Here is a 23,764-nt window from a genome sequence, read left to right as displayed (position 1 = left end):
TGTGCAAAAAAACGATGTTGTGAAAGACTGACGAGTAAAGAAGGGGGCGTCCAAGGACATAGTAGAGTGTCATCCAAGAGTGTCATTCATAGATCACCAAATGAAGAGAAACCATTTGGTATCAGTTAGTTCTCTGTCTGGAGACAATGGGCGGCACATAACTTGGAGTCAGAGAGTGAGACACATTTCCTCCTGTAGATCATGGAAATTAACACAAAACCTCAGTGTGAAAATGTCAAGAACATATTTAACCTGGGCATTCAGTGTCATTGATTGTGGCATCTGGAAAAGGAAACTTGAGACTTGTGTTAGAATAAGTGAGCAAATACACATCAGTGCGGCTAAATCAGAAATATTCTGTAGTCCTATTCAGGCCTGGAACAAAAAAGTGTCCATTTATCCCTCGGTGACCTGTAACCAAGCTTCTATTGGACAACACCAGCTGTCAATCATACTTACTGACATTTTCCCATAGACTTCTGTCCTTTTTGCAACCAGCAGAGTTGCCCACTAGTGGCTATTCAATATATTCTTATTCCCTGGTTGGCTTCAGGAGGTAAATGCAATCCCACATCCATTCTGAATCTGCAGTCTACACGTTCACACTATCTCGCTGAAGGAGGAGGATGAGTGAGCAAGTGAAAGAGATGCTGACTGGTGTACTACACTGGTGTATTCATCAGTATTTTAAACTTTAAACTTAATGGCCTTGCCCCATCTTATTTATCTGAGATTGATAGATGTTCATGAGCACAGCAGGGCTTTGAGGTCATCCAACCAGCTTCTGCTGGAAGTGCCCAGAGCAAGATATGAAAACAGGGCAGGGTTACCCCGTGTCCTTGAAGTTTGAAAAATGTATTTCAAGGCCCTTGAAGGATCGCTCTAAATAGACATGGGTCATTGAAAGTGCTACACCTACAGTTTCATGCCCTGCATTGCTTGATGTACGTAGACCAGGCCTACGCAGAACAAACGTCCAGTCGCAATCACTTGCAGTGTTGTGGACACTGTCCACTGTGTCCCTCCACTATTGACATTGAGATTCCATGCAGAACAATGAGTGAGTAACATTAAGCAAGAGAGAGCAAATGACGACGTGATGCCTGGGAAATGCAAATTCCAGGATCTCTGTGCTCACCAAAGAAAATGACAAAGACTGGCTTTGACTAAGATCCCAAGGACAACCATTCGTGCAGATGCAGAGCGTGCTGCAAATCAATAAAGGTGGACACTCTTACAAGTTGCCCTCCAATATTAAGTTGTGTGTCAGCACACTGGGTCCTAAAATTTGAGGGAAGTGGTTCTAGAAAGTCCTTGAAAGGTCCTTGAATTTGATGTCCACCAAGGCGCGGGAACCGTGGATAGTGTTAAAACGCTCGCTAAACATCAACTGATTACGACTTCACCACAAGCCCGTCTTCCATTTTCTCAGCAAACTATAGCAGGATAAAAAAAATAAAAAAATAAAAAAAGTTCCATCCATCCATTCCAACAAAGAGACTTCCAAGAAGCCAGGTCAGCCAGTCAGTCAGCCAGCCGACGAGTCAGCCAGTCAACCCTGGGGGTCCTGGGGTAGTATTAATCAGTCTGGTTTCTGCTGAAAAGCTCAATCTGCACATGATGGATGAGCCATCACACTGAGGGAAGTAAAGTGACAGGTGACACAGAAGGACACACACACCTGTATAAATCCACTCTCCCTCCCGTCTGGCCCCCGATGTTACACTGTCAAGGCAGCAGGGCGAAAGTGTGTGTGTGTGTGTGTGTGTGTGTGTGTGTTTATGTGTTTGCAGGCGCAAGTGTCACAGCATGTGTCCTGCTCTGCTAATGAAGTCATCTGAGCAGTGATTTAACAGCCCGGGTGTAAAAGCCCACCGCCCTTAACTCATAGCCTTGCTCCATTAGAATGTGATATAAACCCTGCGCACAATAACTGTCCCGCCACTGTAACAATATATAGGAGGCCAATGAGACACACCGCTAAGTCCTGGGGAGGAGGAACACAACGTGATTGGCTCTGCGCGGCTGAAGGAAAAGTCATTCAAGGAGACGAAAACTTGCAAGTTAGAAAACACAGATCACCACAAGGTCAGGATTATGGGTCTTTCAGTACAGCGCGAGGCAACGTCGTTATGATTCATGCTGTCAAAGTGTGCAAGTATATAACCTGCAGTTTGCCCGGCAACACGACGTAGCCAAAGGAGCGTTTGTTGTGGAACCTCTGTGGAAACTGCCGAGGGCACTTCAAGTCTCCGGCGCCGCGGCGGCGAGCATTATCCTTATCTGCACTAACAAATGGATCAGAGGATTCAACATCAGTGAGCTTAGCCCGCGAATGGCCTTCTATAGCTCGGGAGATATTTCTGAGTCGCAGATGGATCTGAGGAGAACTCCTGACAGCTTACACGTCGCCAGCCGCGAACTAACTTCCTGCGCCGCGCGCGGAGAGCGTCTCGAGCCGCTCTCCAAATCCTCCATGAAATCTGCCCCCTCTGTCCCGACAAAAGAGGAGCTAATGAGGCAAATGACAGAATCTCAGAAACTCTGATTCTGTGAGATTAGGGTGAATTATATAACCTTTACCCCAACCCCCCCCCCCCCCACACACACACACACACACACCCCTCACACTCCCATCTTTCCTCACACTTTTTTGGTGCTTTGTCAGTAGTGACTGCTCTCTCTCTCTCTCTCTCTCTCTCCCTCTCTCTCTCTCTCTCTCTCTCTCTCCATGTCAATCACAGTCTCAAACTGTGAGTCCAATCTCTCTTTACCCGCTCTCTCTCTCTCTCTTCCTTTCGGACTCCACTCCATTCGGTTTCTATTCATGAATGCCCCAACACTAATTTGGCTCAGTCAAGCAATGACAGTATCTGTTTTAACATGCAACGGAGCACCATATAAGGGGCAGGGAAAAAAAGCAGTGAGCGTGTGTGTGTGTGTGTGTGTGTGTGTGTGGGAAGATGGGGTAGAGGCATGACGGCGACAAAGCTCGTCACAGCACAGCGCTGCGTACTTCACCCTTATTAGACCTGTGTCCTTGGCAGATGCAGAGCTTGCCCTTTGTTATAAAGGTGTGTGTTTGCATATGTGTGTGTGTGTGTGTGTGTGTGTGTGTGTTACAATGACGGTGATTTAGAATGGATTGGGCGTAGGCGTGGAGACAAGGTGCAGTAGCCCCATGGCTCCCTGATAGCTGGCAGCGTGACAGCTGTGAATGGAGAACAGGGAACAGCCTGAAGTATTGCCATCTAATATGTGTCACATACCTGCATAAATATTTATGCCCGTTGCAGAGCAGAACAGGAGAGGAGGAGAGGGGGGGGGGAGGAGAGGGGAAGCGGGAGGATGGGACGAGAGAGGTGGACTTGGGCGAAAAACTCTTCAATCAGGTGACACCGAGATCTGAGCAGCCAGATACTCTTTTTTTTTTTCTCCCTCCCTCCCTCCCTCCCTCCCTCCCTCCCCTCCCCTCCCATCCATAACTATTCCTATATCTGTCTCAAGGCCACTAAAGAACTCAGACAGGAGGAATACCTCAAATGCCAAAATCTGCAAGAGATTTTGTCCACGACAATCACTCACATGTGTGCATTTACAAAGACAGGAACAACGGCGTGATTCAGTATAGTAACGTAATCTAATTTTTTTTTTTTTTTTCTTCCACAGCTCACTTTCTATTGTGCAGCTCTCGGGCCCTTTGAACACAGTGCAAGACAAGAGCGTCTGATGAAGAGCAGCAAGGCTACACAATCCCCCACTGACTCCAGCTGATGCCAAAAGTTAGAGGGGATTCAGAGATGGAAATAAAATCCTTCTTCGCGTGTTCTGAGCGAAAACCCTCACTCTACGACACTACTACAGCTTTTAATTCGGTTTTTACCATGATATTATGACCTTATTTCATGTAATATTTGTTATTTGTTAGATTTCTTAGACCCAAAGTCAAGCGTTCCCAGAATCTGAAGGGAATTGGGCTTTTTCTGTCAGACTCTCTCGATCTGAGGAGATAAGGCTTCAGTGAATTCTTTTCAATCACTTTTTTAGAACCCATTTTTACCGACTTGCCTTTTTGTGATGTCATCCTTTTTTTTCCTATCTGCTAATCTCTGGTGTGTTTATTACTTCTTTTTTTTCCGTTTATCTTTATTCTTGTATTTGCTCTGCTGACTTTTTGTCTGACGTCTTCTTATTTATTTTCGACAGAGTTCTGCTTTGGTTCTACGCTGCCATCTGTTTTCCAGTGACATGGCTGCTGATATGTCTTTTATATACATTTATTGGACAGTTCATGTAGCTGTTTATAGTGTGCCGTGTGTTCTAGAGTATTACGCATTTTGAAGCCGAGAGTTACCGAAACAAAATGTCGCTACGTGTATGTTAGAGCTGCAACTGACGATTATTGTCATAATCGATTCATCTGTCGAGTATTTTCTCCATTAATCGAGTCATCGTTTGAAAAATGTCGGAATGATGATGTTCTCGAATGTCTTGTTTTGTCCACAAACCAAAATGTCTCAGTTTTAAATGATTTCTTTGCTCATATGGAGCAAAGAAACCAGCAAATATTCACATTTAAGAAGCTGAAACAATCAAAAATCTTGTTTTAGTCATGAAAAAACCCTCAAACTGAATAAATCGATTATCAAAATAGTTGACGATTACAAATTGTTTCAGCCCTAATGTATATGCATAACAGTGACAATAAAGAATACTTGAATATGTCATTTTTGCCAGTGTTTTAGTTGTTGTTTATCCCTGAGGATAATATTTTGCTTCATCTTAAATACAATTATAATACTTATTATAAATTGTATTACCTTTAATTAACTGCCCAACTGCTTGTTTGACTGTGTAAAGCACTTTGGGCTGCATCTCTGCATGAAATGTGCTCAATAAATAAAGATCATAAGGATTATTATTACGTTACAGAGGCAGCACATGCCTCTGTGCAGGAGTGAGGCTTTTTATGTCAAACAAAAACACCTGTGAGGAGCACGATGGACACAAACTAGTGTCAGCGAGCGTGCGTTTGTGTAACAAGAGAAAATCTCTGTCTTACCTGTTGGCGAGCAGAGTTTTGAAGGTGACCTGACTCGTGCCCTCATAGGCCGACAGCAGCCTCGGCCAGTCCCATGCCCAGTCCACCACGGCACTCTGTTGATGTATGAGGAGAGCACATTGTTAGTTATTAATCAGGGTTAATACCATCAGTGCATTACTGCTCCAGCTGGGACCCACTAACAAAGGAGGAGGGGGGTCCCCAGTGCAGGCCACTGACACTGGGCGATCAATCATGTCCGCACAAGAAGGTTTTTATTCCAATAAGACAGCAATTAATTTATAAATCCATTTGGGGGGATGTAGCCATCATTTATAGGAAGATAAATCAATTTTGGGAGGGAGTCGTTACTCTTCTGAATGCTCTGTTCTTTTTTTTGTTTTTTTCCACTCAGACATGGACCTCCCCTCTTCTCTCGCGCTCCTGTACTTAGACAAACACACATGCACAGATGTACTCGCACCGTATTGGGAAAGCAAATAAAAATCAGATTGCTTTGATTGCCAAAATGTCACTCTCAACTCCAGGCTGAGTTTTATCGACTAAAAGTAAAAGAACTTCCACTTCTTTCCTCCATCCATCCCTCTCTCTCTGTGCTCTTTCCTCATAGGTGATTGATGGATGGAACTTTTTCTTCCCCCTCCTCCTCCTCCTCCTCCCTCCATTTTATTTGACAAACAACACAGGCACCTGAAGCGGAGAAGGCATTTTAATCATTCTCTTAATAGGATGTTTCTATGCAAAGCTATGCAGCCCCGTGATAAGCTGAAAAAGCAGGCGAAGCCTTAGGATTAAAAATGTGTCTGTTGCTCGGAAACAATAGCGGCGACACAGCTGCATTACAAGGCATCACAAATGTATAAATAAACACTGTATAAACAATCCATTTCTTTAAAGAAGAGGAAAAACTGACCTTCATTGATCATTCCGTGCGATATCAGTGTGTATTCCCCCTTGATAGTACAATAAAAATAACCTTATTCAACCTGTAAGAAGATGTGTCCCCTTTAAGAAAGAGGAAAAAAAATAATCTAACAATTAGGTTAACATGGTGGTGGTACTCCTGGGGATAAGCGTGTGGTAAAAGGGTATACAGCTCAAAGCCCCCACAGAAGTGCACTTCAAGACGGCACTCTGCCTTTAACATTAATCACTTTTTATGGAAAAGGGAGCTTCTCTCATCTTTTCACCTTTACTGTGCTCTTTTCTTTCTGCCAACCCTGACTCCTGCAACGGGGAAAAAGGCAGCGACCTATGGAGAATAGGGGGAAACCGAGGCCCCAGAAAAGACCTCGCAGACTTCAGAGAGTGCCACAGTATCCAGTTCACTAGAGACTCACAACAGTTTCTAACCTTCAACTTTAAGTCGCTCACCTTTGGAGAAAGTTAACATCCGCATGAAGAAACTCAAATAATTAAGTATGAAATCATTTTGCCGAGCAAAAAAAATGAAATAAAGATGGCACATGTGTAGGCTGAGGCTGCTCAGATACAGGTGTGAGATGATGACTTCAAAATAAAGTGTTGGCAAACCTGATCCAACTTTTTCCTGCCAACGTGGTCAAACTGGTGAAGAGGGTTGAATTTGACAGGATCGGGGTCAGAGACGAGGTGAAAGTTCACACAGTGCGGAGGACGGTTTGTCGAGTCTGTGCCGCCACTCAGCTTCGACAGCAACACTTCCTGCATCCAAGAGTTAAAAGAATCAAAGACAGAGAGAAAAACATGAGATAATGAAGGTGTAGATAGACAAAGATAGACTGAACTGTGCCAAACTGTGCCAAACTGTGCCAAACTGTGCCAAACGAGAATGCCTGGGAATCTCTTTTCCGAAAACCTCTCTAATTTTGCTCTGCTTCACTTCAGCCGCATCAGAGTGCATTAAGCTCCTACTGCATATTTTTAAAAGTGATATTTACTTTAAAATGCAATATTTTTTAAGGCGGGGGGGGGGGGGACACACCTTCATTTATGCTGAGTTCCATGTGCATCTGACACAGTGGCATCCACAGTGAAACTTATCTCACAAGTGTTATCTTTATTTTGATACCAAGATAATTCACATAGAGCTGGTTATTGCAGAGATATACTCTGATATAATGAGTATTGGAAATACTAATACTAAAAAATACAACTTGTAAAGGGAAAGATACTTTACTTACTTTTTCTAATTTGGTTTTTAGGAACATTTGCTGTAGTAACTTCCTGCTGTTGCCTCACGAGGCACATCAGTAAAATAATAAGTGTGTGTGTGTGTGTGTGTACAGTATGTCTCAACGTGTGTTTGCGTGTACATGGGCTTCCCGGTGTGAATCCACTACATTCCCATCCGTCAGCCTGACATGGCCTCCGAACCACCCCCCCCTCCCTCCACCTCACCGGCAGCCCGGCCCTGTCCCTGACCTGCGTGCTCTTGCCTCGACCTTGGGTGGGTGGAGATAGTCGGCGCCCGCTCTGCTCTCCCATATCCAATTCACATTCTCTCAAATTGCTACATAGGGTGATAGCTGTTTATGGATTCCATCAGCAGCAGCATAATGTATATGGTGCTAATAATTGTGTTATTCCACACTGCGGCCTAACAGACGGCCTGTAGGATGACCGTGTCAGTGACTCCGAGCACCGCCTCCCTGTTTCGGACAACACTGTTAATGTAACTTTGGAATGAACTGTATACGAGAGTGAAATCAAACTTGCAAAATTTTTTCCTTCCTTAAAACTTTGACGGACAAATGCACCCAACTTTACCGAGCCACAGTCAGTCTCTGCGCCACAAAACGGCCGCAAGTCAAACTCGTTTTTCAGCTTTTTCTTCTGGACATTATTTTTCCCTCAAGGATCAAGGACAGAGAGTTACAGATAAGTTTAAGTCCATGTGCCAATTTATTTTGGCGTTTCCATGAGGAACAGTACCAAAATAACCGGCCTCAGTCATTCCATTCTTTGGTACCCTTCCCTTGAATAAGGTTCTTACTGTATATTCACTTCTGTTAGGGGTACGGATGTATATCGATACAGATACTGATACTCCTTATCGGTACCGATACTTATCGATACTCTTATCTTTACTACAACATGTAATATTGTGTAAAAAATACACAAGCTCCGTCTATATCAACCCTCTTACTCTATTTCCAAACCATTCAACCTGAGCTGTTCCTCAAAATTCCAATTCTGTCCATCACGGTATCAACTGCAGCTCAAATGGACAAACCGGTCAGGGAACACTTTCCATGTTTTCAAGCTATGTCTATGTCATCAAAGAAGGACGACATTCCTGGTGGGAAATCGCCTCTACTGAAATGGAATATGAGATTGAGCATGCAGGATTAGAAGGTTAGATTGATGTGGTAATCTGCTCTCCCTGGATGTAGAACGTGGTAAAATGTCACTAATTCTTCCCACACACTGGATCTTTGAAGACCACGTGTCACTTAACTCTTACATTTTACAGTCCTAGCACAAATAATATGTTTCATTTTGTTTAATCTGGCCTCCTCCATGGGAACTTCTCCTGTAACTCTCCATGTGGAGAGCATACAACGTCGGAAATCGCAGTAGGTTTGCACTCTTGAGGTCTCCCGAGCAACAGAAGATCAGAACAAGCAGAATACACACACAAACACACACACACACACAGCCCTGCACCCTCTGTCTCTCCCTCCTGAACAGCCTGCGGCCTCAGGCCAGCAGCCACCTAATTGCTGGGGAGAAGGAGTGCTTCCCTACCTCATTGCCTTGGATGATGTGATAGATCTGCCTCAGGTAGTCACTGCCACCTGCTTTATGGCAGAGCTCCAGCAGCATCAGGCCTATTTTCTGCTCAGTCAGTTCATCCGCAGCGACTCCGCTCTCCCCATCTCGCTCAAAGACGCTAAAAAGAGAAACAGAGTTGGGAGAAGGGGGGCGGGGGGGCGGGAGGAAGAATCTGAATACAACACAACTGGCAGAGGAAGTACTTTCCGGTTTCAAGAGCAATGTCGCGAGTATTCTTTTTGGTTTTGAGAGCAAACGAAAGTGTAAAGAAATCAAGGTGAGCACAGATTGTTGACGGTCACATGACCAAATTCACTCTTTCCATCACTATTCATGACATACATGGGGGGGGGGGGGATTTTGGCCGAAGGATGCTGCCGCACTCGAGATGATTTGTGTATGTGTTGGTAAGTGTGCGCGTGTGTGTGTGTGTGTGTGTAATTGTGTGTCAAGGTCCTCATGCATGTACAGTCCCCAACCCTGGCAGACGCCGGCATCATTTTCCTGCCCTTCCTGGTATGGATGGATATCACACCACCGTCCATCAAACCCTCTCCTTCACATACACTTCCTGTCATTGTTCTCCCTCTCGCTCGCTTCCCTTTTGTAATTATAAGGTGGCAGAAATGGTGTTGCCTGTCAGGCCGCCATTGGCTGCTTGACATTGAGAGTGGCAAAGGAAGAGGAGTCCCGTCTCGTCCGCGTACGTACATCCCCCTCATTCCCGGCGCTCGGCGGTGGCCCGGGCGGCGGCGTTGTCGGCGACGGTGGCTGTGCATCCGTGTCAGCACCTGCACTGTATCCTTTCCTGTCCATCACTGTGCAGGTGAAGCAGATGATTGGATTCAGTCAGCGGGGTGATTAATGAGGGCCCCTCTGGATTTGGGACAGCCTATCAATCATGTCATTAGGGCCAATGTGCCCTGAAAGAGGCAGACCTCCGCCAAGGAATAACTGCATTCATCTTCATCTGTGTATGCATCCCGTCAGCCCAGCCAGGGTCACCATGATGGAGAACAATAATCTTCTCCTCTACAAATTACTTTGCAAAGACAAGGTGGGTGGCGAGGGGGGGGGGGATTACAGTTGAGAGAGGAAGGAGGGAAAGTGAGATGGGAGGGCTCGCGAGGGGGCAAGTGCTCTTTGTAACCGCTTGTTTGTGTGTGTTTTATGTGTGTGTGCATGCGTTTGTTGCCACTTAAGGACATTTTTCGGTTCAAACGCTGACTTTTTCGGGGGGCAGTTGTCCTCATGGGGACTAAAACCTGGTCCGACTTGTGTAGAACTTAATTTCTGACAGTTTTGGGTAAAGTTTTGGAATAAGATATGAATTGTAGTTAAGGAAAATGTTAGGATTAGGCATTAGGTGATTATGGTTAAGGGTACGGTTAAGGGTTTTAGTAAGACTGTCCAAATGAATAAAAGTCAATGCAATGTCCCAATAAGTGTCCTTGTTTTGTTGACACTTTAGGACCATTAACGGGTTAAATAATTACTTTTTGTGGACCAAAGCCTGGTCCGATAGAGGCAGAATCTAATTTCTGCATTATTAGTTAGGGTTAAAGGTAAAATGTGTAAGCCACCTGCATGTGTGTGTGTGTGTGAGAGAGAGAGAGAGTGAGCGAGCTTGTAAGTGAAGTGCTACTTATTTTGGGACTTGTGACATCCACTTCTCTCTCAGTCTCCCTCTTTCTTTGTCTCGCTCTTTCTGACAATGTATTGTGATTGTTTACAAGCCAGGCGTCACATCCCTGTGAAGGTTAGTTTAATGAATAGTAATGATCCCGCTGAATGCCTCCGACAGGTGATACATAATCACTGTTCTTTCACTTTTCCACTCAGCCCCCCTCCTCCTCCTCCTCTTCTTCCTCATCCTCCTCCTCCCGCTTTCCGGCCCCTCCACCCCTCTGTGTCATCCCCAAGTTCCTGTCACTGAAACAGACAGCATTTCCTAGAACCGGCCATAATCCACTCAGTGTTTTTCTTTTTTTTCTTCTTCTTCTTCTTCTTCTTCTTTTAATTGCACATGTTGTGTTATGGCACAGAATCACCTTTTCATGAGGATGGATGCGTCCAGACTCTGTTATGATGAAGTAAGCGACCAGAGACGCAATTTCTGGGAATGAGCAACAAAATGCAGAGCCAAAGGTCACAGATCAGCCCAAAGTGAAAGCTGTTTTCCCATCACTGCAGCCCGCGGTCCACTCACTCAGACAGCATGTCCATCATTTACCACAACAAACACATCTGACGTTCATTAATCCTACTCACAGAGCTTTCAGTGGAAAAATGATCTTGATGATACATCAGAATTTTGATGCTCTCTTATTGTTTTAGCATCAATATTGAATAGCAAGTATCTAAATGCAGCGGCCGGTCAGTTTGATCGGCTTGAACCTCCTCCTTCGTCGCACTATCAATCCTTTACATCTTAAATTCATAAATTACTAAAACCGTGTGCTGCAAAATTCATTTTATAAAAAGCAGAGAGAGCGCGAGAGAGAGATAGTCTGAATAAAATAAATGCTTATTTTTTTTCTGCTGAATGTGCACGGGAATAATCAATACTAACTGTGAGTAATGATGGAAAACACATTTACAGCACTTTCATGAATGAATGAAGACATTTATACAAGCTACATCGATACCGCGGTGACCTTGACCTCTCGCCGGGTCCCCGCGGTTGACCTCTCACCTGTCTGCGCAGAGCTTGCGGGCCTTCTGCAGCTGCATGTTTGTCCATTTGGGTCTTTTTTCCTCCAGAGCCTGCAGCACTTTGAGCACCGTGGCTTTGGGGACGCCCTGATGAGAAGACACGAGAAGAGACCACCGAGGTGGACGAGTGAGTCCATTAATATCATTATTTATCAGTGTTTTAAATGTATATTATGTAGCAGTACATTTTAAGCTTAATTTTAAGCTTAAAAGAGAATAGTATATCATATCTTAACAGCAAATGTGATTAAATTGTTATTGTTTAGTTGTTGTTTTTTTATCATGCCTTCTTGATTCATCAGGAAAAAGAAGAAAAGTGATGTTATATGGATTTGCTGCGGCACAAAAAAGCTAAAACTTCCTCCTAAGCAGACATGCGCATGGCAGTATTTTAAGTATTCACATGTTAGTTTAGTTATTATCTCTTTCCGAGAGTTTAACCCTCTCATATTTTTGTGTGTGTTTTTGTATAATATCCAAATATCCTCAAAGGAATAGCTTGTCACATTATATTTGTTCAAACTCGATTTTTTTTTGGGGGGTAAAAAAAAGTGACAGCCCCTAATCCTCCGTCCTTACCTTCTGTTGAATGCCCATGGCAGCCTGGAGACACTCAGCCAGCAGAGACAGTCGATCCTTTGCCCCACGGTCCAGTGTCAACCCGCTGATTCGTTCCAGTGTGTCTGCTTCCTCCAAGCTCTGGATTAGGCAGCCGAGCAAGGCCCAGAGCGGAAGGCCCACCAAGCGCAGCTGCCGGGAATGCTGCGCGAGGTGCTTCTCTGCCTCTTGGAGCAGGAAGCGAACGGGAAGAGGCACGGACGCTACAGCCAAGGGCAGGTTGGTGAAAACGAAAGACATGGCTTGGACAAGCAGGGATACGACCGCTGAAAGGAGAAAGAAAGGAGTGTTTGCTGTTAGAGTTGGAGAACAGTGCTTAAGTTTATGAAAGCTTGACACCTAGTCTGCGCGTACTCTTAGTGGCGGACTCTTTTCCGCATGAATCCTGCGCTGGTGTGTAGTTCCACTCCTTGGGTATTTTCGCCAGGACACTCCCTGGTAGATTCTGCTTGACCAAGGCTCCACTCAGCCCCTCTGCGGATGGCCAACCCATCACCATGGAGACCAGATGTGCCAGGAGGCCGTGGGTAGATTTGGTGACGATTGCCCGAACACAGCTTATCACCACCGGTGCCGTCCTCGTTGTGTCTGACAAACAGGGTAAATTAGAATTAGAGGAGCAGGTAAAGATGGCTGGCCTTAAGACTTAACGCCACACTGAAACTGATTTTAATGACTTCATCTAGGGAGGGCAAAAAGTTTTAAAGTACGGCCCTGGGCAGTGTGGCGCTATTAGAGGATGCAAGCCATATTTGAGACTGTCAACTGGAAGTCTATTTCTATTTCTGGTAAAGGTAATCTCACTCTGCTGAATTTAATAAGCATATGTGTGTGTTGCCTGCAGTGAAAACACCGTGTTTTTAATTATTTCAAAAGTATAGATGCAGCGGAAAGGGGGCTCTCATTGCTACAGGTGAGAACGTTTAATAGTATTTTTATTATAATTCTATTTTATGACTATAAAAATGCTATAAATGGAGCAACATTTATGGGTGAATGTTGCATGTTGCTGCTGAACATCGCTCACCTTACACTTCCATTTGTTTTGGAGAACTTATTTAGCTCTTAGTTAGCATCAAATCTCAAAAGATGTTTAGTTTGTCCATTGTGGTCTATTGTAAAAACAATAGACCACAATGGTATTGTAAAATGACGGCCTCTGTGGAGCTGATTATAAAAATAAAAGCCTCATTCTGGGGTAAAAAAAATACAATTTAAACAATCAATACAGTACCACCAGAGGAATCCTGCGTACCACAGGTGGTACACGTACCACAGTTTGAGAACCATGGTCATTTAGAGCATTTACAGCAGGAATTTTTGGGGCACCCATTAACACAGGTCAGCAGCAAGAAAGCAAAGGATGCACTGGAATCTCTGGGGTCACCTGTGACGTTTCACCTTAGACCCCACAACAGAACACTGCACAGCAATCTGTGGCAGGTGAGACCTAGACCCGTTTTTCAAAGTTTTCACACGTCACGCCGCCCGCTCCCGTATTGACAAGTGTATTGATTGGAAGCAAGCTGCTGCAGTGTGATGAAACATGTGCAGAAATAGTGAAACCTACAGTGTGTAATCTTTGAAAGTTAAACTCGCTGAACACTTTAAATAGGAATAAGGGCACTGGGGGTATCCTGTACCCAAAAATTAGAACACAAAGCTTTGTCACAGGCCAATAATTAAACTAATTACTCTGCGAGGATAAATGGTTGATTGGATGACTTTGAGAATTTCTCTGCAGCTCAAATCCATCTCCCTTTTTCGCTCTCTCTCCCTCCGCCGAGCCCTCCCTCGCTCCGTCTCCATCCAAAATACTTTTCTTCCAATCATCCTAATTTATGCTACGATAATTACCACTCACACAGGATATAAAAATCACCAGCAAAAAGAAGCTCCAAACTCCTCAAGAGTTCTGATTAAGCTCTGCACCAGAGACAGAGACAGAGAGAGAGAGAGAGACAGAGGCTTTCGGCGAAAGAGTCGGGGAGTAATTGCAGCGTCTGTAACAGTATATTAAAGTCAGGCTTCAGCTCACGTTCATACAATGTCAACACTGGCTGCAAAAAAGGAAAAAATAAAGATGAGTAGATATTAGTCATGAGCACATTTACTCACGCATTTACAGCCGTTTCATTTCCTGTTTTCAAAATAAGAAAAAGCTTGGTCACAATATTTTGGATTCTCATTATTCTCATTATGATATGAGGATGTCATAATGAGCTTTTTCGGGGGCTTTATCAGTTTATTTTGCAGCAAAGAGAAGATAAATAATACACCATGAGCATAAAAAAACCTATGAAAATAAAGCAAATTTTTCATTTGAATTAAATGTAATATTCTGTAACAATATGGTCATAGTAGAGTTAATGTTAAACTAACACATTATATGTAACATCATATTTTACTACCAGGTAGTATAGTAGAGTAAGGTTTAAACTAATTTTTGTTTAATAATTGATTAATCAGTTTGAGGATTTTTATTTTTCATTATAAATAGAACTTTTCTGATTTTTCAGGTTCTTAAATGTGAATGTTTTCTGGTTTCTTTGCTCCATATAAAAAAGACATCATTAAAACATTTGGAAAACATCATTATTTCCAGGTTTGAAAAACACTGACCAACATTTTTTCCATACATTTTCTGACATTTTACAAACCAAACCATTAATTGAGAAAATAATCGACCTAATTAACCAACTATGAAAACACACAATATGCACCTCTAGTATATAAATAGGTTTTGAAAAGCACAGGCTAGGACGGAAGAAAGAGTTAGGACTCTGCTGGTTGTAAAAAATAAAAAAAACACAGATTGAATGTAGTCTACGGGGAAATAACCCTCATTTAATTCATAATTTACAATTTTCCTGAAGAGATAATGGTCTCAGTCACTATGTTCAAGTGATGCAGCAAATGATGTCAAATAGACACAGATAAAGCACAGCATATAAGAGTGGACACCAAGTTGCCTATTTGTAGTACAACATCAAGTTGTAACGTACCTGCCAGTGTGTAGAGATGCTCCCAAACACGTGTGCTCTCCAGATAAGGCAGAAGGGCCTGAATCAAGGCCTTGGGAACATGACTCAAGCCACTGAAAAGTTGGAAGAGTGCGACGATGAAGTCGTCTCCTCCTTGGCAACTCTCTGCGGATACTTCTGAGGCACTGTCCTGGGTAAAATCTGAAAGAGATTAAATAATAATCTGCAATTTCACCGAAAAAATTTTGTAAAGTTGTAAACTTTATTTTGAAGACCATTGCATTTGTTCAGCTAACCTCTCTCTGAAGATAGTTATACTGTATATATCTACAGTATGTATATAAAAAATTAATGTGCATCATGGTTTTTTTTTTTTTAAATAGTATATTATATATTTATATATTATATATATATATATATTATATATATTTTTTTAATATAATTTTGCACATATTTCAATTATACAAAATGATACATTTAATCCACATAATTCCCACGGAAAGTTTAAGTGTTCCTGAGAGAAGTGCATTTATGAAATGTGATATTCTGGAGCAGGCAACTCCATAACAACACAACAACAGTGTGCTGGTGAGTGTAAAATCACCTTCACGGCGCAGTTTTTTTGTTTTTTCTGTTTCTTTGAATAATGATTCAGAAAATCTCATGCCTGGTGGAGGTCAGTGGGGAAGGATGTAAAACCTCTGTCCTGTGAAACAGCAAACTTGATTTCTCTTTGCACAAAAACACATCGGAAAATGTCAAGGCTGCCATACCTGACACATGTTAACAGAGAAGGTGAACAAAATGCATTGTGGAATAGAAAAGGGAAGGGGAAAAAAAAACCCCATCTGTGTTCGACGGAGAAAAGAAAAACAGGCCGAGAAAGAAAAAGAAACAGAACTCAAACCCCCTGGCTTTGGGATCTACAGCACATGGAGACAGGAAGTGAAGAGGAAGAGGTTTTGACAAGGTGTCCTTGTGGGGGCTGCCGTCTGAGCACATGGACTGAGGATGGAGGCGTGTGCGCTTGTAACCCATATGTATTTCTATGTATACGTGTGTGTGTGTGTGTGTGTGTGTGTGTGTGGTAAGTTGACAGCGGTTCTTGAGGAAAGGCCCGTTGCTCCAGAGGTGGCAGACATCCAGCCGTCTGTCAGTCTGCAGTGTGGGAGATGACAGCTATCAGACTACGAGAATGTATGCAATGCAAGCAGCCAATGAGGGGGCGCTGTGCTGGAGGAAGAGAAATCACAAGGCCAGATTAGCTCCTGCGTCGGGAATAATATCCGTGAGCACCAGACATGAGAGAAACATTACCGCCACCGAAGGTCTACATGATTTCCCTCTGTCTCCCATGGCTGTGTTCAGATTACCAGCCACATTGTTACAAACCTGATTAGAATCGAATTAATTACAGATCAGATTTAGTGCTTCGCAGTCACAACTACAAGAGTCTGATGTCATATTTGCGAGAAGAAGAGGGACACAATTAAGAGAAGATAAAGTAATGATTAAGATAAGATAAAATAAAGATTAAGAGAGGATAAAATAAAGATTAAGAGAGGATAAGGGGGAACTATGGAATAGGTTGGTTTAAGTTCACATGTAAAACATTTCTAACAGAGATAGAGAAACCCATGAGAATGGGTTGTGATACGGGTTTTCCTCTCTTTTGTCTTGTCTCACTGACCTTGGGTTGTTGAAGGCAGTATTTGTTCTTTATTTTGATTCATTCATTCTTTCATTCATTCATTCATGGACGTCTCTTTCCTCGTTTCACTGCCGCATGGATACATGTATTCATGTCACGTGGCCTTGTATTGGATAAATATCTGATCTAGAAACACTAGATCAGATAGATGTGATCTTCCTGACCAACTGTTCACATTATATATTGCAAGTCATCAGGTCCGATCATCAGGTCCTATAGTTACGTTTAGCGCGCCTCCAATTAACTTCCGGATCTACTCCATTGTTGTTGTTGTTGTTGTTGTTGTTGTTGATCAGTTTTCCCGCTTCACAACGGACGCAGAAGACACTTTGAAATCCCATCTGATCGACCGAGACGTTCAGACTGACACGGATCTGTAAAAATGTGGGTTTTTTTAGCTGTCCAGACTGCCAAAACATCAAACTAGATAAACTTAAGGTCAGAATAAATATAAACATAAATCTGATTTGAAAATCCAAATTGACATTTGGATTCCTGCGTCCACACAGCCATGAAACGGAAATCAGATCTGAGTCACATGTGCGGGGAGAAATTGGACGCGAGTCACTTGGACACAGCTGCTGTCTCTGTCACTATGTTCCTTTTTCTTTCACCATCACACACACACACACACACACACACACACACGTGGTCAAGCACCCTGACCTGCAATCAGTCTAGTCAGCAGCATTATGTTGGTTCCACTGGCATCTTGTTCCCTGCCTGTCTGGTAATTGGTCCTTAAGGAGAGGGTTATCTGGATATCACTGCTGCGTCTGCACTGGTCCAAAGGAAACAGGGGTGACTAACATTAATTTCCACTTGGGGTTCTGGAGAGCATGACAGGTTAACTAGGTGCCTTTTAATAATGATCCCATTATGGAGCAGCAGATGACTTCAGAGAAACAGATGACAGTGCTCTGCCACGTCTCTGCAGAGTCTCCACTTGTGCTGCAGCGGCGGCGCACAATAACTCCAGTGTGTTGGTGTTTCTCTGTCAATATGTCAGCTGCTCTCTCTCTCTCTCTCTTTCTCTCTCTCTATTCTTCCTCACTCCTCTGTCCCTCCTTCCCTGTCTTTAAGCTTATCCAGCCTTGATACATAGCCAATACATACACCTGTTTATCTTCCGGACAACCAGTCAACCAGTCACAGAGGCCCTGTCTCTCTCTGTGAACCACAGTAATTGGAAGCAGACACACTGATCATAATAAAAAGGCTGTGCGGGCATGTGTGAGTGTGTATCTGTGTGTGTGTGTGTGTGTGTGTGTACCAGAGGTAGTGTTTGTTTGAGGGATTTTACAAAACTAAAAAAACAGTTTTAATAAATCAGTTTTATCTCACTCTGCAAATACATTAACTTTACGTGTTATGAGTCACAGGGATGCAATGCTCCGTTACATATCTATTTATCAGTGAATACTTTTTTTTTTCTAACTTTAAATAAAAACATCGTATTCACTCACTGGCCACTTTATTAGGTACAAAAGATACCTAATAAAGCGACATGAGCGACTAACTGGTGCATATCTTGGTTGTAACAAATCAGAGGCATAAGCCAGGGCTGACAAACGTACGGCCCGTGGACCAGAGCCGGTCCAATCCGGGCCCACCCAAATGAATTTGAGAAAAAATTTACATTATGATTAGAATCTAATATTATATTCTTCAGTTCCAGAGACCTGTGGCTTAATGTTTTGTACCTTAGTAAATGGTAAACTAAGGCATAATATCGCTGAAATTGCACTTATTTTGAATTTAAATTTTAGGTTGTTTTGTAAAAGAAAAAATACTTAATTTAATGAAAAACAAAGGGAAACAGGAACGTGATTGGGTATAGCTGCTAACTGACCTGATGAGTCTAATGGTCACAGAAGGTCAGAGGTCACAGACCAAAACATTTATTTTAATTTGGGTGATACCGAGTTATGATTATCCAATAGAGTCTGTGATTGGTATTTTCTATTTTCTATTAAACTTTAATAATCCCCATGTGATCTCTGGTGCCCCCTGAGGGAGAACTACATGAGTTCTAATTGACTGATTAGATATTTGCCATCACAAGCAGTTGAACAGCGGGTGTACCTAATAAAGTGGCCGAAGAGTGCGTATACAAGTCTCTCATGGAAGTGTAGACATTCCGTCAAGCTGTTCCTTTTGTCTGTCTGCTTCCTGGTTAATTAGCCCGTCACCGCGATAACGCGCAAGAGTCAGCGCTTCCAGCGTTGATTTACGGCGGCGTGCGGGGCGAAGCATCGCACAGCCTCTGAGCCAGACTCAGACCAAGCGAGAGAATGAGACAGTGAGAGTTGTTATTAATGAGGTCGCTATAATGTGAATTAATGTGCGAGTGCACAACAGTCTTTAAAGGTTAGACTGTTGCTGGTGCGGAGGAGAGTAGAAGTAAGGGAAAATCTTTAAAGGTCAGCGTGTGTGCTCCGCCCGGGCATGTTGAGTGTTTATTACTGCGCTCTATTGATTTAGTGATGATGATGACCAAGGTGAAAATGATGATGATGGCAAAGATGCTGATGATAACTTCATAAAATTGATAGAGCTCATCTGAGGTCTATATAATTCGCTTAGGATCTTAAAGCGACCATAATTAAGTCACTGGTAAACATGTTTCCGTACGAGGCAACGGCAGCGTCCACTCCGAGGGCCCGGTTTTATATTAAAAATAAAGTTTAGATCAAAAACTGCAGTGTAGAACATTTTAATATTAACACATTTATGCTACATTTAAGCCATTAAGCCAAATAATGCTCCAAACAACACGTCTGTGTTTTAGAAAATTAGGGAACCACAACTATTTTAAATGCACTGGTGCACATATTTAAGGAATTTAAGGAAATCCAAAAATCAGGAATCAGACAGCACACACACACACACACACACACACACACACACACACACACACACACACACACACACAAAGTGTATTATTACCAACACATCCACTGTGAGGATGCAGACTTACAAGAGTTTTCCAGGAGTATTCGGAGCAGGTGACAATCTCTGTACAGCAGCATTCGTAGGAGCAACTTGGGATTGCATCCGGGGTCAGAGGTCAGCAGTTTCAGCTGACATGCAAGGGCTGACTTGCCCTCAAAGCCGTTTCTGAGAGTCGGAGGGGTGGGGGAGAGAAAAAGCAAAAATGTGACAGTTCTGCAGAGTCAGGTGAGCGTACAGACAGAGAGCAGTCTGTTTTGCAACAACAAAGGAAAAGACAAAGACAGAGATCATGTTTGATGACAGTCTGGGAGGAAATGACATGTTCTCGCCACGAGCGTAACTTCCTCCCGTGTCATTCACTCCACAGTACGAGGCTTAGTCGGCAAATTCTTGCCACTCTCGCTGACTTATAGTGTGCACCGGGAAGGAATTAGCTCTAATCTTGGCCAGCTAAAAGCAAATTAACGTTTGGTCGTCGGCCAAATACATGAATATACAGCACTGCCCCACTCCTACATCTTTTGTATAAGCAAGAGGCGGCAGCCAGCTGTGGGTAATGAGCCGTATCCTTGGTGTGTGTGTGTGCCTGTGCTTGTTGTTATGAGTGCGTGTGAAGTGCGAGAGCACGCTGACATGTGCGTGTGTGTGTGTGTGCCTGCGTGTTACTTTATACGTCTCAATAAAAATCTAACGGCGGGAACGGTCCGAGTTTGTCTGAGGAGCGAAGACGCGGGAGGCGGTGCAGGGGGGATCTGCCCAGAAATTAGCCTTTCTGTTTGAGCCGGGGAGCTGGAGCACGGTGCACCCTGCTGCTTGACTGAGGAAAACTATTCCCCGATCTGACAGCACAATTTATGATGTCACTGGGACTGCAAATCCAGGAGAAATCCTCTTTTAACTGCTCTGATAAATCTACCCGTCTACAGCACAGGGTCAGCTTACAGAACCAAGACACACACACACACACACAAAGTGTGAGTGTGTGCAAACGCAGAAACACACACCAGAAAACATAACCTCAGATGCTTACTTTACAGCCTGTAATGCCGGGTGATTTATTTATGTGCTCTGTGATTTTATTATTGTTTTATTTAATAACTATAACAATGGGTTTCATTTTTAATAGCCTGGGGAAATATCTGGCCACAGAGGCCAAGTCCTGGATGAGGACCCAGTGGATCTGGCCCTGGGCCACTGGCTGGGGCCCCATGGCGCCTTTGCATGCAGGCAGGAGGTGGGAGCAGAGAAATAAAGAGGTCATAAAAATAAACTAATTTCAGCCCTGCAAAAGTTAGGCGCACGAGCGCGGGGGTTAGTTTGATTTGTGCTCCATCAGCACGCCATGACATCACCTCTGGCTGTGAGGGAGATGAGTGGGGACTGCGGCGCTGAGGCCGCCGGCGGTAACTGGACACACATGTACGCGGATATACAGTACATGCAAAAGCACGTATACTTCACAGCGCCGTCTGTTGACACCTCGAGTGTAAATCAAACATCATAAACATAAACAAAATCAGCTTCAGTGGCAACGGTGGAGTGTTTTCTTTTTTCCTCTCTTCCCTCCTCCGCTTGCATCTGTGCTACATTAATAGAGCAACTGCAGTTTGAGGCTCTGAGCAGCGTCTGATTATAAAGACTCTACACACACACACACACACATATGTTTCTCTGCACACAGTGGGTGTGTTGACGGCTTAGCATACCATAATGTGCAGCGCATGTACATATGACGGGTGATAGATGGCGCGATGCGTGTGCTTTACATACCGTATGGCCTGCTCTGTGAAGAGGTCAGGGTTGACAGCGTTTAACCAGTGTACAACAGAGCAGTCGGGCTGCAGTGGCACCGACTCCTTCGCTGGATTAATCATAAATGTCCTGAAGGGATTGAGAAGACATGTGGCACTTTTAAGCAATGCATCTTTAATGTGCACAAAGAGCTACGATATCGTACTTCAGGTGGTGCCATAGTGCATATATGCCTTATTTTAATCCTCTCATGTGGTTATAAAAGCTAGTTTCTAAGGTGACATGCATACTACTGTAAGATCAAAACGATCTGTGCAGAGATGAGCATTTTAGCTCTTATTTAAAAGTAATCAACACCTCAATAATTTGGAGAATTTCACACATCCACACTAAAACGCAGCCCTAAAGTTTTTTAAATTGAAATGGAGCGAGCAGCATTTTTAAACATCCAGAACAGAATGTATGCATTTTTATGGGTCGTATGGATGCAGCCGGATGAGGCCGGATTCATACTTCCCACGTCCACAAGACCACAGAGGTCAGGGCGATACTAGATACTAGAAACTTTTCTAGAAAGCCTTTTTTGACCTGGTGGGGACTCGAACCATGGCCAAGAACACAAACATTACACGCATACACACCTGTACAGCAAAGGCAGAGGTGCCGTGACAACGACGAGGACCGTCAGGAGTTGCTCACACAGGCCGTGGATGTAATACGGCCACTCTGACCCACCCGCGATTATGGTGAACGCTACGGAAGGGTTTGCGCGCACCAAGGCCTCGGGACTGTCACACAAACTCCACAGGAGCTGCTCCACATACAGCAGGATCGCCGTGATGTCAACCCTTGAACAGAAAAACAGAAAAGATGAGATTGGATGATGGACTTCCTGGCCAAATAAAAAGATACACACATGTATCTTTTTATTTGTTTTAGCTCAGTAACAGTATGTGCCCGTTTACTAGCTAAGTATATAGAGAATGACCAGGTTTTTCATGCATATTCCAAGATGACAATGCCAGAATTGTGAAAGAATGATTCAGGCAACACGATACGTCATTTTCACACATGGCCCGGCCACCACAGAGTCCAGACCTCAAACCCATAAACCATTACTGGTGAAGACTTAACCCTTTACAGAGTCAATCATTGAAATACTTGGAAACTAAACATCTCAACCCTAGAGTGTCAAAAATCAAGGTCCATGAAGGTACCATGTGGTTCCTTTCCCGTCTGTGGTGAGTATATATATATATATATATATATATATATATAGCACACGAGAAAATCACAAATAAAGTGGAAGGAACATTGTTTTAAAAGATTATAGAACACTGTTTCCCACTCCTGGTCCTACATGTTTAAAATGATTAGTTCATGACTGATTTCATGAAATTACCATGATTAGTTTTTGAGATATTGCCACAGATGCAGGAGAAAACAGAGCCGTATGAAGTTAATATTTCCTTCCGGAGATACAGCAGAACATCTCTGTGATGTCAGTGCTAGATACATACAGTAAATGAAACTGCTGGTTTTGGATTTCACTCCTAAATGTCACTGGCTTTACATTTAAACGTCCATAAATCTGTTTCCTCAATCGGCTGCAGAGAGCTGCTCATCATCACTCCTCTCCTCGTTCCCGTTTCCCCGTGGGCCCAAATCGATGTCAGACACACAGAGATGGAGTGACACTGGGGGGAGAGCCGAGGAAGCATCACGGTGCCCATGTGAGATCCACACAGACAGGAAACATGGAGAAGCCATAAAAGGCGATCTGCTTAGACTAGGCTTACACTCACCACCGACCCACCCGTCACAAGCTACACAAACCAGGCCCTGTGTTGACATCATGCCGTGCTACATTATACGTACACTGCTCACTGTCTCCGTCACTCTTTCATCCTCTCAATGTGTCACGGTTTCACCTGTTCACTGTCATCATTCAGTCATTCAGAGGATAAAAGACAGAGAGGAGGATCGGGAGGACGACTATTTGAACCTGTGCAGACGGTGTTTAAGACATGCTAACACTGAGTTCATTCCTAACCCTGTGACCTCCACCACCGGGCCCGCAGGTGCTGAAAAGTGAAAGTAGGCGATCATACAGCGCACAGCCATGTCTGCATTAATGCAGCGTTAACAGTGTATGCGAAGGAGATGGGCGTGTCAAAACATCTTCAGTGTTACAGATAGTGATATTTAACA

At 43.6% G+C, this 23,764-nt stretch overlaps 1 protein-coding gene across 2 annotated transcripts in view; it reads right to left on the bottom strand.

Annotated features, from left to right (window-relative positions):
• The window catches only part of kiaa0825 (KIAA0825 ortholog), a 141,882-nt gene that overhangs the window by 75,020 nt on the left and 43,098 nt on the right, over window positions 1-23,764 (bottom strand). For both annotated transcript variants that reach the window (XM_058637336.1, XM_058637337.1), the window contains exons 13-22: window positions 22,195-22,401; window positions 21,572-21,682; window positions 19,827-19,966; window positions 15,157-15,336; window positions 12,506-12,739; window positions 12,113-12,417; window positions 11,514-11,620; window positions 8,792-8,936; window positions 6,596-6,745; window positions 5,063-5,157 (exon numbers count right to left, since the gene is read on the bottom strand). In XM_058637336.1, the coding sequence (XP_058493319.1) occupies window positions 5,063-5,157; window positions 6,596-6,745; window positions 8,792-8,936; window positions 11,514-11,620; window positions 12,113-12,417; window positions 12,506-12,739; window positions 15,157-15,336; window positions 19,827-19,966; window positions 21,572-21,682; window positions 22,195-22,401 (1,674 nt within the window). The remainder of the gene's footprint in view (window positions 1-5,062; window positions 5,158-6,595; window positions 6,746-8,791; window positions 8,937-11,513; window positions 11,621-12,112; window positions 12,418-12,505; window positions 12,740-15,156; window positions 15,337-19,826; window positions 19,967-21,571; window positions 21,683-22,194; window positions 22,402-23,764) is intronic.

The sequence above is a fragment of the Solea solea genome, chromosome 8 (assembly GCF_958295425.1).
Source record: "Solea solea chromosome 8, fSolSol10.1, whole genome shotgun sequence".
NCBI classification, from domain to species: Eukaryota; Metazoa; Chordata; class Actinopteri; order Pleuronectiformes; family Soleidae; genus Solea; species Solea solea.
Note: the sequence above shows the minus strand (reverse complement) of the source record. Positions and strands in the feature narration are given on the sequence as shown.